The sequence below is a fragment of the Atta colombica genome, unplaced genomic scaffold (assembly GCF_001594045.1).
Source record: "Atta colombica isolate Treedump-2 unplaced genomic scaffold, Acol1.0 scaffold198, whole genome shotgun sequence".
In the NCBI taxonomy this organism is placed as follows: domain Eukaryota; kingdom Metazoa; phylum Arthropoda; class Insecta; order Hymenoptera; family Formicidae; genus Atta; species Atta colombica.
The window spans coordinates 5,254,386-5,268,950 of record NW_017259291.1 but is presented as its reverse complement, the minus strand read 5'-3'; the positions used below and the strand labels follow the sequence as shown (position 1 = coordinate 5,268,950).

Below are 14,565 nucleotides of genomic sequence, written 5' to 3'. Positions count from 1 at the left end.
TATATATATATATAAAACTGAAGTCAAGATAAAAAAGTATCGCTAGAGACAAGAGAAGAAATCAAGCAATTTGCATAGAACATAAATATTTCAATATCAGCGAGGCAGTGTAGCGCTCCCCCATGAAAACCGCTTTTTACTCCACCCTATCATTCTAAGGTAATTGCGACGTGTCCGCGCCACAATGTCTTATTTCAAATAAACAATCGATAAAATAAAATATAAACGAACGTGGGAAAAATGCTCCTGGCGTACAGGCTTTTAATGCTGTTGAATCACACGATAATTGCGTTATCGCTACTGATATAAGAGGCATCATTTCGCATGTGGATAGAATCGTGCGTCGGCGAGCGATGCTATTTTCGGTGACACGGAAACAAAGATAATTTGAACAACGCGCGAGCGTGTGTGCTGTGACCCGCATTCGAATCGCCCTTTAAATAGCGATCTGTTCCTTCTTCGTGTTGCATAAAAGAAAGAGAAACGAGAGAGGACACGTGCTGCACGTTGCGTCTCTAAAACGTGCATCTAGAGGCCGATTCGCGCCGCGACGCACAGTCGACCTGTTGAATGGAAAGCTCGTTATTAACAGTTTTACGCGAGTATACTTGGCAGTAGTTCACCATTTTGATTGCACGTTATTTAATGAGTAGAGTAGTAATCTCAGTAACGTTACTTCTTGCAGTGTGTTTCTGTGTCATGTAAAAAATCATGTGGTTTATAATCTTCGATCGAATTTTTGATAAGCGAATTCACGAGAAAATCCATGGAAGCCTTGGAGTTTCCTTTTTTAAAAATATTTACAAAATGTGATATATTTTTAAATATTTTTTAAATATTTATAAAATATTTATAAATATTTATAAAATGCTTAATTTTGTATTCCGAAAATATTTTTTAATTTAAGAAATTCCTAGAAACACAGATTTCATTGTATTATTCTTTTTTGCGTTAATATAATATTTAAATAAAATTATGAATCTTATATATTACACATTTAATAATATTTTTAATAATACTTTTCAATGTAATAATTTAAATAATAATTTAATATTTTCTATTCATATTCGAAAATGTGCTAATGGCTTTCCTTCATAAATTTCTAGATCCGCCAATATAGACACAGACTTCATGTTTTTGTTCGTGTATTTTGTATATATTTGCGATCCGACATTTGCAATCATTCTTCGTAGACTTGTGGTCCTAAAATAATCGCTTTTACCGCACATAATATTACTTCGCTAAATCGGTTAAGAATTTATTTTCTCGCTCCTCGGAATTGTGACGTTTTCTTGTTATTTAATGTATTTAAGAGAACAGAACGTACCGTGTAAATTTCCTTGATATTATTTCCTTTGATAAACCTTTCATTGTCTGGTGATTAAGCATTTACAGATGTAAGCGTCAGTTGCCAGCGCACTCAATTCCCGTTACGTTCGTCGACTCGCGGACGTTTCTGACTACGCTTTCATTAATTGTCGAATTACATTTCTGATTGCGGTACTGGAAGCGAAGAAATTTCAAGGAGCATCAAATTGCGCAACATAATCGGCCTCTGGACTCGCGAATGCAGAAACAGACGCGAGGGATGATAAATGAATTGAGGTCGACGGCACAGTCGAGAGCCGAATCGTCTTTTAAATAGCCATAGAGGGTTGGCAGCGAGGGCAAAAAAAGGAAAAAAAAAAGGAAAAGACAAGAGAAAGAGAGAAAAAGAGAAAGAGAGCGACGCGCACACACGCGCGCTTACACAAAGTTCACGTGGCGCCTCCAAAGGCATTTCTCGAGGTCGCTCCACTCCGCCGGGGTCGACCTGATGAATGGAAACGTCGGTATTATTGTGTTTACACGCGGGACACACGGGTGCCTCTCTCGCCACACTTGGCGTGGAAACATTCCATTCATAAAGCGTTCCGCGCGTTCCTCTCACCGCCACACACACCCCGCCGTGCGGCCCACACATATGCACATGCACACACGCAGACACACAGACGGGGAAGGGTACACGACCCTCTGCCTACCACGCGGGGGTTGACACCAGTGACGTATTCAGAATTTCGTTGCCGCGCCAAGGGGTGGTCCCAGCCCGCCCCGAGATAAAGCCGCGCGGAGATTTCCTCGGCTTGTGATAATATACCTGTCACCCTCCCTTACTTCGAGCCGAAAATAATTCTTCGCTCTATTACGATGGAAAACGGAGAGATTCTCGACGTGCCGTCCCTCGCGTGTTTAGCAGTGAGGAGACTTGACTATTAAAGATTTGTGAATTTCTTTGTTTATCGTTGCAACCCTTGTCTGATCGTTTGTTTGACTGTGTCTATTTTCGATCCACTTACATACTTTTAATTTCTTAATCATTTTCCGGATCAAAAATAGACAGAAAATTATAGTAGACAAGAATTATTTGTCGTTATAATTAGTCTCTTAATATACACATTTAATTTTCCAAAGCCGGTCGATCTATTGAACGCATTTAATTATAAACCTCTTTGTCAAAAATGTCAATTTTGTCAAACAATTTAATTTTCTTTTTGTTATAATTGCAAATTTAGATTATTCTCATTAAAATAATTTTAATTCCTTGTATTAATTAGTGTCTTTCAATTAACATAAATTAAATCGATCTTACAGATCCAACTGTATTACAGATTCCGATAACTCCGAAGGCAAGCAAAGTCTGTAAAAATCATACTTCATCATCTCTCTAATTATTGTGATAAATATAAAACATAAACATTATATTCTTAACATTATTATTCCCCTTATATTTTTCTCTCTGTGTTTAAAATCTCGACTTACAATCGTAATATATTTCTAACCACACGGAATTTTTAAAAAATAATTTCTTAACATAAAAAGAGCACAATACAGAGAGAATACGCGAAATGCGAGATGAGTGTGAAATCCTCGCGGGGGTGAGGAAGACCGGCGCAACTACTCTTTCACATTACTCGTAACACATCGCGGTAATTTATAACGACAGGTGTTCCCAGTCTGGTTCCCTACCGACCGCTCATCTACCTCTACCGAGAAAAGGCGTCAACCATAACGCCGCCAGCCCTCGGCTGGCGGTGGCAGCAAAGGAATGCTCTTTTTCGTCGCGTGCCTCTCAAGGTCTTTAAACTGAATGGCCACGCGTGCAATCCTGTCGCCCTTTCGCTTCTTTACCGCGTGGTGTCCGCTCTGATGCCGAAAGCGACGTCACAATTGTAGAACGCAACTCACATTCCACTCGATCAAGTGCGTCTGAACTAGTATTTTGCATTCTTTGAATTTTCATAGATTTGAATATTCGTGGAGTAGGTAATGCTCGAAATATATTCGCTGAATATATATCATTATATAAAATTCCAATATTTATGAAATATAATTTAAATTAGACATTTTTGACATATTTTAAATTTTACAGTCGATGTATGTGCCAAAAATATCAAGGATTCTTTCAATGCTTTAGACATCAATGGAACGTAACTCGAGTATTTGAATCTGATCCAATGTTTCAAACATTCATTGACTAGAATGTGAAAATATACTGGGAGAAAGATTAGTATTTATATTTAATATATTTCTCAAATATTAATTCGGATATTTGAAGAAGCCGACTCTCTCGATTATTCGTTCAATCTAAATGTAATATGAATCTGTCGGATTTCGTCAAATGGAAAATTGCAATGGCCTAAGAGAAATAGTTGATAAAATCTTTAAGTTCTTCATTCGAAAGCCAATTAAAGGGCACGACGAGGAGTACGCTGTAATCTGACGTACATTGGCTCAAAAGTCGCGGTACAAAGCTGGGATCTTATTGCGCCACGATTTCCCCGTGTTTACGTCGTATCAGCTGATATGAATGGACTAGTAAGCTGTCGGAATACGGCGCACGTATTTGTGCATTCGGTCATGACGACTTTCTGTATAAATTGAAACTTCTCGAGGGTGTCTCGTCGGCGACCGTGGGGGAGAGCGAACACCGAGAGGGGGAGAAAGCGAGATCACGAGCGGGATGAGGATGGGAGAGGAGAATGAGAGGTTGGGAGAGCTAGTGAGCGAGAGGGTGAGAGGCAGATCAGAAGAGGGTAGAAAGCCGCGAAGCTGGGTCAGTTCCGTTTAGTAGGAGCCAAGCTCCAATTCCGCTTGGATCTAACGTCGTTGCCCTTCGCGCCTTTCCGTAATTACTCGAATAGATGCTTTAGGAGAGAGAGAGAGAGAGGGGGGGGGGGATGTTGAGAATCCAGAATGTCGCAAATGAAAGGAAGGCGCGGTCGGATGTGCATTTTGAATGAATTCGATACGGCGCGAACCCCATGGTTTTTTATCTAAGACGAAACAGATGCTTCCGGAGCATCTAAAATTGAGCATCGCATAAGAGAGAGAGTATCACGGAATGATGTTTTATCATCATAAGTTTAATTATTTCGTGACACTTCTTCATTAAGAGAGCTCTAATGAAAGTGCATACTCGCGGCAAAACGCATTTGTTTCAATTAATAATGCATTTCGGCGGCGGCTACGTATGAATATTTTTCCAGCCACGAATGTCAAATATATCATCTGGATACTCTTGGCACAATTAAGAGAACATAATACCAAAATTATTCTGCGCGTGCTAAAAATCCCGCACGTTAATTTTATCTGACTGTAAAAATAGGTGAAGAAAAATCGCGGTTCATCACAGCACCCACGATTGGATCGACCAAGATATTTCTATTATCTTAGACTCCTCGGATAGGACTGCTCGCTCGCTGCATGTCTGCAAAAATTATTACGAATGCAGGTTTCGGAATCATCGCGTGATCTACGGCACTATCCCGGTATGAAGGTAGACGAAAGAACAAATCGTAGACAACTCCGCGCGTGCTTTTTCTTCTCGCAATCGAGAAAAATTCTACGAGAGAAAAATGCAATTGGAGGAGAGGAGGGGCCAAGAACATGGCGTGGGTGACTGGCAGACGGTGCACACGAGAGCAATCTGCACCACAATCACGGGAGAGAGGGGAATTCAACCGCGTCATCCTGCTTCTCGTTTTCACCGAGCGAAAACGCACGTACGCGGTTCGCGCTCTTGGTCAATAGTGTGCTAGGAAAAGACGCGACTCATATTCCATCTTCTTTCTCACTATGAATTGATGGCTGCTTTTTTCACTCGGGCAAACGAAACACTAACACTTTCGAGAATGCCATAACACATGCCAGTATCGAAACACAATCTCTCTAAATCTGAATCAGTGGATAGTCACTAATTACCCAGTGGCATAGTTGGTACTGATAATCAGTGAAGTTCAATTAAAAAAGGAAGAATGTTTGAGCATTATATAATTAAAATTGATATCTGCACGTTAATTTCAATTTTTCGATACCATATTCATTAAGTTTAAGCAAAAAACAAGCACTAAAAACAAGGTTAATTAGATTAGGGATCTCACATTTAATTTACTGTTTACCAGTGGCATACTTGGACTGTCAGTGATTATCCACTGATTCTGATTTAGAGAGATGATAGTCGAATCAAGTCATTGTATGGAAAATCATTAAAATCGAGTTGTCTTCGTTGTGTCTAACAAAATTAGATATGTCTCTAAACATTCCAGTATCTTATCATACGCAACAAGTAAAATGGTAAAGCTAATGAAGATTAAATCAATTTGACTTTCGTTAAAATTTTGAAATTGCCTAAATTGCTTTAACAAAGCTTTAACAAAGTGAAACACGCCGTTAGAAGTATATTTATACTTCCAACCTAGTAAACTTTTTATTTCGAAGATTTTTCATTTTCTTGTGTTTCTTCTCCAACTTTATCACACATTCGGGAATACGTCAGAAGCGATAAAGATGATAATACACTAGGCATGTCGTTTTAAAGTCAACATCACAAACCTCTCGTGTCCCATTTCAACTCCCGTGCTCAATATATAGTATTTCCAACCAATGAAACTACCGAAGACTTGCGTCAAGAATCAAATAATAAATACACCAATTTTTATCGCACAAAAAGAAATCACAATTAATCATAATATCCAGTAAATATCTCAATAAATACAATATTACCTTCGTAGTTACATTTAAAGTGATATGCGATTGTCGAGCTGACGTGTTCCTTCCGTGATTAATTCCAATTAATTTTCAACCCGCAAAATTTCGCCAAACACACTTCTTTTTGGACCGCTCGCGCAGTCCATCATTAAAAGAGCCGCGATTGGTCAGGGACGTATCCCATATATAATAGAGTATACACACACACACACACACACACACACACACAAAATATACGTATGTATATGTGTATGCGTGCGTGTGCGCGCGCGCGTATGTGAGAGAGAAAGAGAGTGTATGTGCGTGTGTGCGTGCGTGTGTGTGTGTGTGTGTGTGTACATACATGCACCGTATATATGTACAGAAGCATACATGTACGCGTGCAGTAGGTGCATCGTATGTACACGTGCGAGTTACCCCAGGAGATTCGTACATAGTTTTGCACATATACATAAGCGGGAGGCGTTTGTTGAACCGTGCAAATCTTGTGCTCGGTGCACCAACACGGACAAAGCGTGTTCGCGCGCACAGTCTTCTCTCTGTCTCTGTCTCCTCTTCCTATGCATCTCGTTGTGCATATGGCTCTTCGTCTCCTACCCATTAGCGAACGCTCCTACGTAACTCGTCGCGAGCTATTCGCGCTAGCTCGGCCGAACCAGCGTATTTTCCTGTCTTTCTTGCGCACGACAATACATACATACAGGCATCTTTCTCTCTCTTCTCTCTTCTTTCCCGTTCTCCGTCCCTCCCCCCTCCCCCCCCTCTCACTCTCTCTCTCTCTATCCAACAAAACTTACGCACGTCTTAGACATGCATGAAGTCATGTACATATCTACGAGTATCTTCAGCTCACTCTATCTTTCCTGCGATGACTTTTTTCTTTCTCTTTCTCCCCGCCCCGTCTATTAAGCGCACACGGACGCATTTTTCTCCCTCTTTTCCCTTTCGCGTTCGCCATCTCTGTTCAACTAAAATCAGGCTCACAGTACGATTTGTTTCTCTCTCTCTCCCTCTCTCTCTCTCCCTCTCTCTCTCTCTCTTTCTCTCTCTCTCTCTCTCTCGTTTCTCTTTTTTTCTTTTTTAGCCTTCCGTCTCTTTCTCCGTTCAACTCTCTTGGATATAGTCGGATACACACGTAAACTCTCACACACAATCCTCAGTCTTCCCTCTTTTCTTCCCGCTCCCCTTTCCTATCATCGTCCTTATCTCCGTCCTTGGCCATCATGCGTGCACGCATGCCGGCTATCTCCGTCGATCGCCAGTGTATACACGCGATCTCTTCCTCTCTTTGTTGCGAGCAGCGGCGAACACGGATACCGCCCGTGCGCGAAAGAGATGCGGCGAGAAACAGGGAGGATAGTGGGTGAAGGGGAGAGGAAGAGAGGTAGAGAGAGAGAGAGAGAGAGAGAGAGAGAGAGAGAGAGGAAGAGAGAAAAAGCGAGAATGAAGACAAGAGAGAAAAAGAGAGGGAAATGATGAGGGTGGACGAGGAGAGGGCTCCGCTCGCCTGGCGCACCATGGGCTTTTCTTGTATTCTATTGATTTTTCCAAAAGTTCGTGGTGGGAGTCTGGTAGTCTGTAGTGCGCGAGCTTGACGGCCCAGTGTGCATCCGCTGGCGTGTGTGTAGATCGTGTGTATGTGTATGTGGGCTTCGACGATGTCGCTGTCGCTGTTCAACCGACTGAATCCCTCTTTCTCGCGTGCTAGTCTTATCCCCTCCCCCCAGCCCCCCTTTCGGCTGATCTCTTCTCTCTTTCGTTCGCGAAGCGACGATCCTCGTCCAACCTCGCGCCGTCCTTCTTTCACGCGCACGTGTTCCACACATACCCGTTGGATCTCCTTCTCCCTCAATCCCTTTCTCTTCCTCCTACGCGTGAACATCACCTCCCTCGTCCTCCCTGACCGTTACATCCCTCTCGCTCGTTGACTCGCTCCTCGTCTCTCGCCTTCTGGGGGCCTCCTCTCGTGGCAACCTGGCTATGCGCGCACACACACACACACACACACACACACACGCGCGCGCGCGCGCGCGCGCACGCACACACGGACACGTGTCGCTCCAGGCAGGAGCGTGTCAAGAGGTTTTGGCTTTGACACCCTTGAGAGAGAGAAGAGCGAACGCCTGATATGTAGAATTTCATCGTGGCTTCCTGAAGACTATTTCGGAAATTTAATCAGGAGAAAGTCTATGAATTATCGCGTGGAACATTGTAAAATCTGGTATATGAGATTTCGTATTATTCATTATAAAAAAGATTATCTAATAGTCGCGTAACAAAGATGGTAGAAACATAATTAATATAATACAACTGCTAGAAATTCTTTGTTTTTAATGTACTTGTAAAAAAGTTTTTATGTAATAATAAAACTATGTACGAAAATTAGACGATAATAAAAGATTCGTATTATTAGATGTTCAAAAAGAAGAATAAAAAGAGAATGTAGTAGATGTTGTTGAAAGAAGACGGATTTCGATAATCAACAAACTTAGCCAAAACGCGACATTTGTTTTGTTCGAACGCACTTTCGAATGCTTTCCATGTTTGAAACAAAACCAATATATACGCGAAAAAGAAAGAAGTGCGAGAGGAAAGGGAAAACAGACATAAAAGACTCGGAGAGAAGGTACAAGGCACGATAATGTTTCGTTCACGAAGAGCGCAAACTTCTTCTCGCAAGAGTCACACGGCAAAATATATATTGTTATTCCTGGTTCGACGAGAGTGTTAAAGAATACCGAGACATAGCTGCGCATTTCTCGCGAGTGCGCTGAATTCTCGAAGATACTCGATACGCCCCTGATTTTCCACCCACTCATCCAGCGCGGCAGGGTCACCGTATGCACCCACACACGTACCCACATGTACGCAGACACACATAGAGGTACGCGCACACACGCGTTTTCTCCGTTCCTCTCTTTCTTGCGCTTGCTCCGTCGCAACACATCCTCGCGCTCCGCGGTCGCGCGCATTGTACACATCGCACACGAACAAACAAACACACAGACGCAACGCGAACGCGGACACGTAGTACGTGTGCACGCAGAGATATTGTACGTGCTGACGCATACGCACAACGTAACGGCGAGCGCGGCGCGCTATGGCGACGGCGACGGCGGTGGCGGTGGTCGTGCATCCAGGCGGAGCGGAATATAGGCAGATGGATCGGTGTGCCAGGGCGAAGGCGAGCGGACACAGCGATGACCGGCGATGACTATACGATCGATTATTCGAATCGATTATTAATAAGAACCGGCGAGGCGAGGAGGGCAGGGAAAAAAGGAGATCGATCTCGCGCGGGAACTGGACCTCTGTCCGATATTTTCGTGGTCTTCCTTCCCCCTCCTCTTTACTCCTGCCCTTTTTTTTTCCTTTTTTTTTCTTTATTTCTTCGTTCGCTGACCGCGCACGTACACACGAGGTTTATTTTGGTTATACGAGGCACACCGTGGCGCACCATCGTGTCCCGCGGAGAACGGAATCGGAAATCAACTCTGGGGAATAATAATTCAGTTCGTTTCTCCCCGAGCGAGATCGATCGCGTCGCTCGCGATCGACGACGACGACGACGACGACGACGACGACAACGACGACGACGACGACGACGACGACGACGACGACGACGACGACGACGACGATAAGCGACGGGCAGCGTGCACTGGCAGTAGTGACGATGACGACAACTAACGGCGATGATGAGGAATGAGGCGAGCCGCATCACGACGTGGCCGATTAATACCGCAATCGTTAATTGTTTATCGGCGTCGCCGGGATTACATTGCGAGGAGTAATGAAAACGTAGGGAAAATATAGATGTGTGTTATTAGAGATGTATATACGTATATATCCGGCAAAACCGATTGTTAATTCTGGATCTGCCTGTTTCAGTCGCACTTGAGCATTTCATCCTCTTCGCTATTCTCTAAACCCCCGTATATATACGTATATATACGTCAACTTATTTTATATTCAATTCGAAACTCTCGCGCACAATCAGAGAATTCAAAATGCATCTTAAACGAGCTACTATTTGAGAAACGTTCAGGTAACTTATTTAGGCAACGATTACATCGTCATTATTTATCATTTGTAAAAATCTCAGAATTCGCAAAGAATAATCTACTTAGGATTAAACAAAATATAAGAAAATGTAAATAAAATAAATGAAAAGATGTTATTTTACTCGGAAACAGACTTCAATTGTTGAAAATTATTCTTATATCGATCTTAAAAATTCGCAACTTTCTGATATTTCTGGTAGATACTAACACTCGCAATGCAGCATCATTGATATAATTTTGAGCATGAAGCATCATAATACGTTGACCTCGCGAAGTCTATATTTTCAGTAATCGAAATTAAGAATGCATCATCTAAATCCAAACTCGTCGTCGAACTGTTTGCAATATTTATGACCTTCTTTACAGCAACTGCTGCTCGGCATTGTACATACTTGTCGCAAACTTTCTGCCACGATAATCGCTCGTAACTTTACACATGTACACCTGAACCAAACAGAACCGAATCGAATCGAATGTTCTCCATCTAAGAAGTGCTCCATTACACACAGACAGTAGTAGTAATGTATTTCGAAGAGCCGTATTTACGACCACGAAACTGTCAGCATTGTCAGTAGATTACAAAAGCCAATATAAGATGTACTAACGGTGAGGACGAAGGTGAGGATGAAAATAAGGAGTAAGGCGAAATGAAGATAAAGATGAAGATGAAGATAAAAATGGAGATGCCTCAAGGAGGCTCACTAGTATAGAATCTAAAAAAAGATCACCTACGTAAATATGTGAGCGCGAACCCGTCTTCCCCGATCGCATCTTCAAGAATCTTACCATTGCAACATCCTCACGCAAATACAATCTTGCCGCTCGCGCGCAAGAACTAATTTGCATAATGTCCTCGGTCCATAGGTGGAAAGGACGTACCGATCCGTTGTAAATTCGGCCCTGGCTTCGTCGTTGGCTGCTACGCGCACGGAGAGTGACCGTTATACGCTCGTTTCTCTCTCTCTCTCTCTCCCCCTCTCTCTCTTTCTCTCTCCGCGGTAGTGCCTTATCGTCGATGCGGCCGACGTAGCCGCGTACCGGGTAACGATCGCGCGGGCTGCACTTACGATCGATCTATCTCAATCGATCGCCGGGGCGCGTGCCATGATTTACCATCGATCGCCGGCGATCGATTAACCCTGTCGAGTCCGCTCATCGACTATCCTTGGCCGCGAGCGGGACGAGGACAGTCATAAAAAGAAAAAAAAACAAAAATGGAGGATGCAAAGAATGAGAGACGTACGAAGAAAGAAGAAGAAAGACGGGGAGAAAGAGGAGGGCGGTGGATGTGGGAGGTGGACGAGTGTGCGGACGAGAAGAGAGAGACGAGAGGAGAAGGGAAGCGGAATAAAGGAGATGAAACGATCGTGAGAGAAAAGGAGGGAAAACGAGCGACAAAGAGAGAGAGGAAGCGCACGTGCGTGGGAGAGAGAGGAAGAGGAAGAAACGGAGAAGTACATTTGAGGAGCGAGAGGGAAGGAAGAGGGAAAGGAGGGTGAGGGTTTAATGGTAAAGAGAGAGAGAGGCGAGCGGACGCGCGCACGAGAAAAGAGAGAGAGAGGGGGGGGGACGAGACGGGCGGAAGAGACAGGAAGGGCGAGAGAGAGAGAGAGAGAGAGAGAGAGAGAGAGAGAGAGAGAGACGGAGAGTGGAAAGTAGCAAAGGACAGACTATGCCGGACCAGCCACAGCCGCCACCGCCTCCACCGCCTCCACCGCCGTGAGGCTTCGAACCCGAACATGACCGAGCGTCGTCGAGCAACAACGGAAACGTACGAGCGGTGCGGTTCGAGCGGCCGAGCGAGCGATACGGTCGAGCAGTGCGGTGCCGACTCTTGCTGCCGCGGTTACAGATTCTGCGGTGTGTGTGTGCGCGCGTGTTTACACGACGAGAGAGAGAGAGAAAGAGAAAGAGAGAGAGAGGGACAGGGAGAGTTTGCGCCGCGGAGGCGAGGACAGGGAACTCGAAAGAGAGAGAGAAAAAGAGGAGAGGCACTCGCGAGAGCAGAGGAGAAACGTAAAAAGCGGCGGAGAAGTCTACGAGTCGTCCGCGAAACACGATTCGTGTACGCGCGTGTTACGTCGAACAAGTCTCTCTCGCAGGAAGATTTCACGCAGCACTACGAGACTGTGCGAGTATATGCACAGTAGAATACGTACACAGTACGCCTCTCAGTTCGGCTCGTGATATCGTTCGGTGTAGTATCGCGAGGTATCGCGAGTTATCGGCACGAGCAACAACGCTCGACGGAGTCGACGGCGGAGAGCGGAGAGACGTCATCGCAAGAAACGTCGCACCGCGCAGTGTCGTCGTGCTTGGCGCGACGTGACCGGCACGCACACGCCGTGAGAAGCGCGAGAATCACTAACGATAACGCGCCAACCACCCTCGCGCGCGGTTGCATTTAGCGGGGCGTGGGTGCACCACACCGCGCTGCACCACACCGCACCGCATCGCATCGACGGCTACAGCGGTGCGGCGAGACGACGGCGGGCGGTGCGCGTAATTCAAAAGGTGCGCGCGACGGCCGCGGCGAGAACATGACAGACGACACGGAGTGCGTGAATTTGAGGCGGCATTGTGTCGCGGGTGAAGGGACGATAATATAAACGTAGTGAGGCAGAAGAGAAGAACAGTGGGAAGCGAAGAGAAAGAGAAAGAGAGAGAGAGAGAGAGAGAGAGAGAGAGAGAGGACGCACGCAAGGCCGAGGGGAGAGAAACTCCTCCGAGAAAGAAAGCTCCCAATCCCAAACGAAGTACATCCGCGCGGCCAGTGATCCCGTGTGCGGCTCGCGTGTTGTGTGCGCGTCCGCGCCTTTCGTGAGTGTGTGTTAGTGCGAGCGGACCCAGACCGCGCGCGCGCGCGCACGCGAGTGGGCCCAGAAGAAGAGAGGAAAGAGAGGAGAGTAGAGAGACTTTTGTGGCTTCCGGCCTGTCGGCGCGGAGGCGTTCCGGCTGGCGATCGCGGTCTCGCGGAGAGGATGCTGGTAACGTCGCCGACGGTCGTTACGACGAGGGTAACGACGATGACGACTTCTCGAGGTCTCGACTGAGTTCTCGACTCTCGGGATTCACCGAGAGGGAGAGAGAGAGAAAGAGAAAGAGAGAGAGAGAGAGAGAGAGAGAGAGAGAGAGAGAGAGAGAGAAAGAGGGGGGGAGAAAAACAGAGAATAAAAGAAAGAGAGAAAGAGATTTTCGCCGCATCGTCATCGACGTCGGTTTTGCCGCCGCGACGGTGGCCGTCGACGAGCGTCGTCGTGCCGCTGGCCGCGGCGTGTATACCGCGATCGTTAATCAGGTGTTATTCCGAATCAGGTGTTCGTGAAGCAAGGAACGCGAAAAGCCGCGCTTTTCAAGTGCCGACGGCACGTTCTCTGCAAGCTGTTGTCGGGGAGGATTCGGTAGCGAAACGAACAATAGTCGTATTCGAGTATAATTGATAATTGTATTCTTCAATCGCTGTTACTACAGACTGGACATCGTATCCTGTGATTATTCACGATTCTAGAAATTAAAAGACAGTAAGGGATATTATTTACGAGCACCCTCACGGTCGTGGTAATCGAAAGACTTGCAAAAGATCCACAATTATTCCACAATCACGCGATCCGAAGAACCTTTCTCGGAACTATCCGTGATCCTAATAATCACCTTCGAAGGATCTCGGAGTCGGTATCGATCTCGAGCCGTAGAACGCGTGGGGACATACGGTAGATTTTCATCGTCACGAAGAAACCGTATTCACATTACGCAGGGATTACCTAGATCCGTTTCTATCCCAAAACAAGCCGTCCTTGATTTTGACGACGGGAAGCATCCACGCGAGAGTAAAGATCCGGATACAGAAGGAATAACGCGTGCGACATCGCGACGCCGGCCGACGGCGGATCATTTCCGGTGAAATCAAAAACGCGAACGACACAGCCAGGATGCAGGTGGCAACGTTGTTCAGGGAGAGCGCTACCCTGCTGGGTGCATCCAGCCTGGACCCCCCGCAGACTCACCATCATCAGGGTATGCACCAGCCGCAACAGCAACAGCAGCAGCACCAGCAGATGCAGCAACAGCAGCACGCCACTGACATGCACCTAGTCGGTCACCACATGCAGCACCACTACAAGATGTAAGTATCCGCCTCTCTGCCGTTCTTTTCGAGCACTGATGCCGGGAATCCGTGCTCGACGCTCGAAAGTGTTCGACCTTCGAGCCGAGAGAACCCGCTTTGCCGAGCACGGCTACACGCGTGAGAGATGGCCGTTCCACAAACACAGTATACCTGCATCCAAGTTGTTAACTTTACGAACGAGACCATCGAAGACTTCTCGTAAAGAACAAAGTTGTAAGGTCTCTTCCTGAGCCACTGTATTAAGTATAGGTATGTCAAGTTATTTTTTGTTCTCTGCATCATTTACGTTTACGGAGGCTTTCGGAATAAGCTCTTGAAAAATTATGGATATTGAGGTTTACAAGCTTGACA

General features: G+C 45.5%; 2 protein-coding genes across 2 annotated transcripts in view; one reads left to right on the top strand and one right to left on the bottom strand.

Annotated features, from left to right (window-relative positions):
- LOC108686989 overlaps positions 1 to 14,565 on the bottom strand; it is a 131,308-nt gene that overhangs the window by 8,403 nt on the left and 108,340 nt on the right. The window lies entirely within an intron of this gene.
- The window catches only part of LOC108686990, a 117,301-nt gene continuing 114,641 nt past the window's right edge, over positions 11,906 to 14,565 (top strand). The window contains exon 1 of the mRNA XM_018192537.1: positions 11,906 to 14,211. Coding sequence (XP_018048026.1) covers positions 14,018 to 14,211 — 194 coding nt within the window. The 5' untranslated portion in view covers positions 11,906 to 14,017. The remainder of the gene's footprint in view (positions 14,212 to 14,565) is intronic.